General features: G+C 37.9%; 2 protein-coding genes across 4 annotated transcripts; one reads left to right on the top strand and one right to left on the bottom strand.

Moving 5' to 3' along the window:
• Window positions 1-270: 270 nt before the first annotated feature.
• Window positions 271-3,311, top strand: LOC114181215 (6-phosphogluconate dehydrogenase, decarboxylating 2-like). Of its 2 annotated transcripts, none has more exons than XM_028067605.2 (3): window positions 271-406; window positions 571-628; window positions 1,603-3,311. In XM_028067605.2, the coding sequence occupies exon 3, from the start codon at window positions 1,613-1,615 to the stop codon at window positions 3,089-3,091; it is 1,479 nt and encodes a 492-aa protein (XP_027923406.1). In that variant the 5' UTR covers window positions 271-406; window positions 571-628; window positions 1,603-1,612; the 3' UTR covers window positions 3,092-3,311. The 2 variants fall into 2 exon arrangements, with proteins under 2 accessions (XP_027923406.1, XP_027923407.1); XM_028067606.2 differs by having other exon boundaries at window positions 324-471.
• Window positions 3,312-3,946: 635 nt separating this feature from the next.
• Window positions 3,947-7,513, bottom strand: LOC114181940 (putative calcium-transporting ATPase 13, plasma membrane-type). 2 transcript variants are annotated; one of them, XM_085672262.1, is made up of 2 exons: window positions 7,369-7,509; window positions 3,947-7,156 (listed from the first exon to the last, which is right to left on the bottom strand). In XM_085672262.1, the coding sequence occupies exon 2, from the start codon at window positions 7,139-7,141 to the stop codon at window positions 4,118-4,120; it is 3,024 nt and encodes a 1,007-aa protein (XP_085528388.1). In that variant the 5' UTR covers window positions 7,142-7,156; window positions 7,369-7,509; the 3' UTR covers window positions 3,947-4,117. The 2 variants fall into 2 exon arrangements, with proteins under 2 accessions (XP_085528388.1, XP_027924426.1); XM_028068625.2 differs by having other exon boundaries at window positions 3,947-7,513.
• Window positions 7,514-8,124: the final 611 nt, after the last annotated feature.

Genomic DNA, 8,124 nt, shown 5'->3' on the forward strand with positions numbered 1-8,124 from the left:
TAAATTGATTTAAAATTTTGAGAAAGAACTAATTTCAATTTTTCTTAATTTTAATTTTTTTAAAAAGTTAATGAAAAAAACATGTTTAACCTAAAAAAAATAAATAAGAGATCACTTTGAATAATTTGAACAAATAACTAAGATCATATTTTAACCTTTTTCTTTCTATCATTGTCTTCTTATTATATGACATGATCAATAAACCTTTCATTTTTATTTCCTCTTTAAGTATATATATTAAATGTTAATGCATTTTTTAGAGTCCAATGAATCATTTTCCTATTGATAAATTCTGCAGCCCGTAGACGATTAAGGAAAAAAAAGGAAGAGGTGCAACATCACACGTGAGCTTTGACAGTGGAATCAATGGCATTGATTCCTTGGAGCCTCTTCACCTACTGAACTTGTTAGTTGGATAAATTTCTCACTATTACATCATAATAAAGTGTTTGCTTTCCTTTCTCAGAAAAAGTTGGTGGTTCTTGAACATATGCTTGCAATTTCAACTTACTCTATAATGTACTTGTGTATATAACTAACATTGTTTGTACGTCCTCATTTTATGCACAGAATACTCTCTGGGATACCCAGATCTCAGTTTTCTTCAGCTCTTCCATTCAAAAACCAGGTTTGCCTTCATACTAGCCTCTGCTTTTGCCTTTTGTTTATGCAGTGCTACATTAGTGTTGTTGATTGGTGGTGTGTGTGATCATTGAACTTGTTCTGTTTGCTCAGAAATTGTATTTATACGAGGCCAGATTCTCTATTAATTTTTTTGTGTTGTTTTCTGTTATGTTTTAAAAATATATTGAAATTGGTACTTTAAATTTTTTTTTAATATATTTTAAAATGGAAATCGGTGCCTATCAATATATTTTAAAATGGAAATCAGTGCCAATAAAATTGAAGGATTAAAATGGAAATCGGTGCCAATAAAATTGAAGGCACAGCAGAGGAACAACTTAAGAAAATCCAGTAGAGAATCCAAATTCTTTTGTTATGGGTTTGCGGGAAAGCAACATGATGGTGATGATGATTCTGGTTAAGTTAATGGCTTTGATGATGAGATCGGTTTGTTGGGCAATGGAATCTGTGGTCTAATTTCTTAGTTTCAATGATTGTTAGATTTTATTGTGTAGAGTAATATGAAAGTAAAAAAGGAAACAAATGAATGGAAATGTTGGTGAGAAGATGACTCTGATTGCAATCTGCATATTGGATGGTTTTATTTTAACATTGTGTGCTTTCTTTCAAGCCATGGCTCATGCTTGATCTGTGCAATTCTTGAAAACTGTATACTTCTTTGGCACTTGTGCTTAATATATCTTCCTTTGGATAATTGAATGCTGAAATGGAACTCTGAATCTTATTCATGAAGTTGGGGTACTCTTGTGTTTTGGGAATCTCAATTTCTATGGGAAAAGTATCTGAGTTTTTAATCCTTTTTACCCTAGTGTACACTTTAGGGGTTATAGATGCCTCGAATCAAGTATTGTCCTCTTTGATTGTAATCTACACCTTCTGTTTTTCTTAACAAATTAGAAGTTCATGTTTTGTGCTTATTATTTACCTTTCTGGTGTGAAATTTCCAACCTTGAACAGGAAATTAGTTATGGCTCAACCTACAAACCTCACGAGAATAGGCCTAGCTGGTCTGGCTGTGATGGGCCAAAACCTTGCACTGAACATAGCTGAGAAGGGCTTTCCCATTTCTGTTTACAACAGGACCACATCCAAGGTTGATGAAACAGTGGAAAGAGCACAACAAGAAGGAAAACTTCCGGTGTATGGTTACCATGACCCTAAGTCCTTTGTCCAATCCATTCAAAAACCAAGGGTCATAATCATGCTTGTTAAGGCAGGGGTACCAGTGGACCAAACCATCAAGACCCTCTCAGCATACTTGGAAAAGGGTGATTGTATCATTGATGGTGGCAATGAGTGGTATGAGAACACTGAGAGAAGAGAGAAAGCCATGTCTGAATTGGGTCTACTCTACCTTGGAATGGGAGTTTCAGGTGGTGAGGAGGGTGCAAGACATGGTCCCTCTTTGATGCCCGGTGGTTCATTTGAGGCTTATAAAAACATAGAAGACATTCTGCTCAAGGTGGCTGCTCAGGTCCCTGATAGTGGTCCTTGTGTGACTTACATTGGCCAAGGTGGATCAGGCAATTTTGTGAAAATGGTCCACAATGGAATTGAGTATGGTGACATGCAACTCATTGCTGAGGCTTATGATGTGCTGAAGTCAGTTGGGAAGCTGACAAATGAGGAGCTACAAAGTGTGTTCTCAGAGTGGAACAAAGGGGAACTCCTGAGTTTCCTGATTGAGATCACAGCAGACATATTTGGAATCAAGGATGACAAAGGAGAAGGGTATTTGGTTGACAAGGTTCTGGACAAAACTGGCATGAAGGGTACTGGCAAATGGACTGTGCAACAAGCTGCTGAGTTATCCATTGCTGCTCCCACAATAGAGGCTTCTTTGGATGCAAGGTTCCTCAGTGGATTGAAAGAGGAGAGAGTTGAAGCTGCAAAAGTGTTCAAGTCAAGTGGCTTAGATAGCATCCTGAATGAGCAACACCAACATGAACCTGTTGACAAGAAAAAGCTTGTTGATGATGTTAGGAAGGCTCTCTATGCTGCAAAAATCTGTAGTTATGCACAGGGAATGAATCTGATCAGGGCAAAGAGCATTGAGAAGGGTTGGGACTTGAAGTTGGGGGAACTTGCAAGGATTTGGAAAGGGGGTTGCATCATAAGAGCCATATTTTTGGACAGAATCAAGAAAGCTTATGATAGAAATCCTAACCTTGCAAACCTTCTTGTGGATCCAGAATTTGCCAAGGAAATAGTTGATAGACAATCTGCATGGAGAAGAGTGGTGTGTCTATCTATCAACTATGGCATTAGCACCCCAGGCATGGCTGCTAGTCTTGCTTATTTTGACACATATAGAAGGGAAAGTGTGCCAGCAAATTTGGTTCAGGCTCAGAGAGACTACTTTGGTGCTCATACATATGAGAGGATTGACATGGAGGGATCTTTCCACACTGAGTGGTTCAAGATTGCCAAACAGTCAAGGATTTAGATTAATGCCTTTCAAAAATTCATCAATCAATAAATGAGATGTTTTCTGCTCAGCACTGTGTGCTAAACAAAAACTTAGATATTTCAATGTAGTGAACTTCAATTTCATTGTTTTGTCCACATTCATTGCTACACTTTTGTTTTTGTCAACTGTCTTCTTTGTTTCTTTGCCGATTCTGCAGAGTTTCTTTGCCTGCATATGCTCAATTTCTTTGCCTGTTCATGGTGACTTTTTAGTTCATAGCATTTGAGAATAATTATTTGTCCTTTTACTCCCCTATAATATGTGCATGATTTTTTTTATTCTCCATCAAATATTTCTTTTATAGAAACTAATTTAATATAAAAAAAATATTATAGGAACTAAAAAAAAAGGTACTACAAAGGTCTAAAAACGGAATTTTGCAGAAATAAATTTAAAAAGATAATAATAAAATATGACTATTTTATAGAAAAGGAAACGTGTTTAAGTACCTAATTAAGAATAAAGCACCATACTGTATGCAAAGAAAACGAGATGAGGAAGTTATATAAATCATGTGACAACTTTTATCTAAATCATATGAGTATTTTAGTAATTTTCCATCACTATTAAATTTGTTTTCAACATTAGTCATTTTATCTAACACCATTGATTTATAACTTGTTGATTTATCTATGCAACACTATTACTAATAATTTCAATTGATTTCATTAATTTTCTTCCTTTTCCATGAAAATTTTGCGAATAGAACAAAACTGACGTTGACAGAATGTGTACATAATGTTGGAGGAGTGTGTCTGCATGCTAATGATCAAAATGACAAAGACAGTCCAAGAATTATGTGCATAGAGGTTACATCACTTTTCTTTCATATTAACAAAGCAATTCTCTCTGTCATATTGAATCATTCAAATATGTAATTACAATATGTATGATAAAGAATCTAAAGAATGTGTAATACAATGTCTGCAAAATAAAAAGAAAAAGGAGTTATACAAATAGAATGATCACACAAGACACCACCCGATATATATGGCTATGTCTTCATTTCTTCAGTCTCAAAAAGTTGAGAAATGGTTTCTCTGGGACAGGTATCAACTTCACAACCCAACCTATTGGCCAGGAAACTGCAGCTAAACCAATGCAGATAGCCCATTGCCCCCAGTTTAGCCTCTCTGTGTCTGCAAATTTCTTCAGAAACTCAACCATAACAACTTGAAGGATTATTGTTATGCCAATGATGCCTAAAAACAACTTGCTCCTGTGTATGCCTTTGAACACATTCCTCTTCTCCATCTTCCTTGCATTGAACTCATTGAACACTTGGCAGAGAACAAATGTGTTGAAAATCAATGTGTCATTCACCCCTGATGTCACACCAAAGATAGACTCACCTTTGAATTGAAGAGTCAGCAAAACTGCTATCTGGTACAAAGCTTGAGCCAATAGATTCCTCCACATCACATTGGTGATGAGAGGTTTTGTTCTACCAACTGGTGGTTTGTCCATCAATTCATTGGTGGGTTTTTCTGTTGCAAGTGCCAAAGCACCTAATGTGTCCATGATCAAGTTCACCCATAACAATTGTACTGCTGTGAGTGGCACTTCCCCTGCTGACACTGCTGCCACAAAGTTGATAGCAAGTGCTGCAACATTCACTGTCAACTGAAACTGAATGAACTTCTGGATGTTGTTGTAAACACACCTTCCCCACCTTAAGACAGTGACCACAGATGCAAAATTGTCATCCAAAATAACAATGTCTGAGCTCTCTTTTGCCACTTCAGTGCCTTGAATTCCCATAGAGAGTCCAATGTCAGCTTCTTTCAGTGCTGGTGCGTCATTTGTGCCATCCCCGGTAACAGCAACTACATGGCCTTTCTGCTTCAGACATTGAACCATTAGAAGTTTGTCAAAAGGAGAAGATCTAGCCATCACACAGATTTTTTCCACCTTCTCCAACCTCTCTTCAGGTGTGTAGTTGCGAAATTCCTCTCCTTCAATCACTGCTCCTGCCGTGTCTTGATCTGGCCTCAGTATGCCACATTCGCTTGCTATAGCCCTTGCAGTGAAAACATTGTCACCTGTGATCATTTTGACATTCACACCAGCATTTTGGCAAGCTTCCACAGCATTCTTCACCCCTGGACGACATGGATCCTTAATCCCAACCACTCCTAACAATGTCAAACCGCTGTCTTTCACTTTCCCCGTTGTGTTTTCATCTCCAAGCTCTTCCTCTGGTACTTCTACATGTGCAAAAGCAATGCAACGAAGACTACTAGCTGCCATACCTTGAATGATGTGTTCAAACTTCAACATTGCATCAATGTCAAGATCTCTCACAGTACCAGAAACATCATAGTATCTTGAGCACATCTTTAGTACCATCTCAGCTGCTCCTTTCCAGTGAGCACTAACTGTGTTGTCTGCCTTCCTTCTCAACAAAACTCCACTCTTTTTCTTCTTTGAGTTGAAGGTCTCAACCTGAATGATGGAACAGCCTTTTGTCAAGTGCTCCATCTCCATGTTCAATTCCAGAACTGCCCAAGATAGGATTGCTTTTTCTGTGGGACTACCTGAAAACTCAAATTCAGAACCTGGTTTATTGGACTTGTGCACACTACCGGTTGTGTTTAGAGCCACCCCTTCTTTGATAAGTTGAAGAACAAACGGAGCAACCTTTGAGTTGGCATTTTCAGTTTCCGCCACGGGTTCTTGGCCAATCCAGAACTTGGTCACTTTCATCTCATTGAGTGTGAGAGTCCCAGTCTTATCAGTACAAATTGTGGTGGCAGAACCCATTGTCTCACACGCTGAGAGCTTTCTCACCATTGCTTGGTCAGCCATCATTTTCTTCATTGAATAAGCCAGAGTGAGAGTCACAGCCAATGGAAGACCCTCGGGGATTGCAACAACAACAATGGTAACTGCATCAGCAACAATTCCCACAACAGCATTCATTATATCATCAAACGTGGTCTTGCTTCCATTGTACTCTCTCACCCCATTGTCATCCTTCGTGTTCCCTGTGAAGTACCTAACCAACAAAACAACAAGAACAAGAAAAGCCACAGCCAAACCAACCTTTCCAATGGACGATGTTAGCTTGTTTAGCCTCTCTTGCAAAGGAGTTTGCTCATCATTATCTCGGCTTATCGAACTCATCATTTGACCCCATGTTGTGTTCATACCAACCGAGGTAACGAGCATCTTCGCATACCCATCAGCGACCTTGGTGCCCGAGAACAAAAATGGGTGCTGTCTACTAATCTCAACATGATCACTCTCTCCTGTCATGCTTGATTCATCTGCTCTCAGTGAATGCCCTTCTATGAACAACCCATCTGCTGGCACTTGATCACCAATCTTCAAGCAAATGACATCACCAACCACTATTTCAAAGATTGACACGTGTTGACGCCTCCCACTTCTCACCACATCGATTTGTATGTCATTGCTCACCTGAGACAGCTTGTCAAACTGTCTGTTCTGTCTGAAGTTGCTCACTGCCGACAAGGAAACCACAATGAACACTGCAACGAAGATGCTTCCACCGTCGTACCAACCTTCTTTGATTCCATGTTCCTTGATGCCAAAGCCAAGGGAAAGAGCAGCACAAGCCAAAAGGATGAGAATAGTGACATCCTTAAAGGCTTCCACCACAAAGTGGAAGAAACCTTTGGAAGGTGGTTTGTGGTAAGTGTTGGAACCAAACACTTGTGTTCTACGTGTGATGTCTTCACCATCATCACCTTTGATACCATACTCAAGGTGGGTTTCAAGGGCTGTTGCCACCCCTTCAACTCCACCAAAGTTATCAAGGTTCCGATGGTCTTTTTCTTTGACAATATCCGTGAGGACTGTTTGGTCAATACCAAAGGAATGGTGAGGGCTCAAATCAACCATGACGAAATATGGCGGTGGCGTCGGTGGCGGTGAGACTTTTGCTTTGATTTTGTTTCGAGTGGAGAGTGACATGATAGCTCGGGAGCAATAGATGGCCATGAATGCAGAGTGCCATCTTTTACTGGATGCACTAACAGAGTTCGATGTATTCAGAAGCATCTCAATACTGTTAAACTTCGTAAGAAAGGGCATTGTCATTTTCAAGAACAAGGTGACGACAAGCTTATTGAATAGAATAAATCAACTTCGCCGAAACAAAAATGAATACTAAGAAGAGAAGAAGAAACACAGTAATATATGTTGAAGGCAATGAATAGAAAGAATGAAGATATTTGTAACTCAGTATGTGTAGGATCAACAAAAGAGAGCACAGCTACAATCTCTACCTCGTACGTGAAACTGTTGTATGCAAATAATTGTTGGAGTTCAGATATGTTGGAACAACTAAACTTTTATAGGTACCATGAGAGATGGTTACATATCTATCTATCTATCTATATATAAAAGGATTAACAAGGATAATGTGTTACGCGTTTAGTGTGTCAGAGATTTCTTATTATTCAAGCAATGAAAGGTATGTTTCCCATGATGTTCCAGCTCTTTCATATCAATTTGGTTTTTATAAGTACGATGATGCTACCAGGAAGGTGCAACTTAATACTTTAGTTTAATAAAATGACAATATACATTAATAATTTAATTTTAAAACAGTAATTAAAATATTAAAGTAACTACTTGTTTCGTTTCTTTATTATAGTCTGTTAAAGCGTATTTTCTTACTTTTAACGTAATTAATGTTCGAAACAAACGGAACAATTAATGTTCTTTCTTTTGTCGACTTCTGCGTTCTTTCTCACGGAAGTCAATATCTTTTTCAGTTTTTTCCGTGTATGTTTGAAAAGCAACGTATGTTCTCATTCAAAAGTTGTTCACCAAAAAAAGCAAATTCTGTGACTCATCATCGTCCATAAATAGTTATATTTCAAAAAAAAGATATATATATATATATATATATATATATAAGTAATAATTCCCTTATTAATCTCCTGTTCTAACAATTTCATGATTTTTTTTTATTTGTTTGACTGTTTAATTAGTTCTAAATTGAAATTCAATATTACAATTTCGAGAATTAAAATTCC

The sequence above is a fragment of the Vigna unguiculata genome, chromosome 4 (genome assembly GCF_037176805.1).
Source record: "Vigna unguiculata cultivar grain cowpea cultivar isolate G323 ecotype 2 chromosome 4, ASM3717680v1, whole genome shotgun sequence".
Classification (NCBI taxonomy): domain Eukaryota; kingdom Viridiplantae; phylum Streptophyta; class Magnoliopsida; order Fabales; family Fabaceae; genus Vigna; species Vigna unguiculata.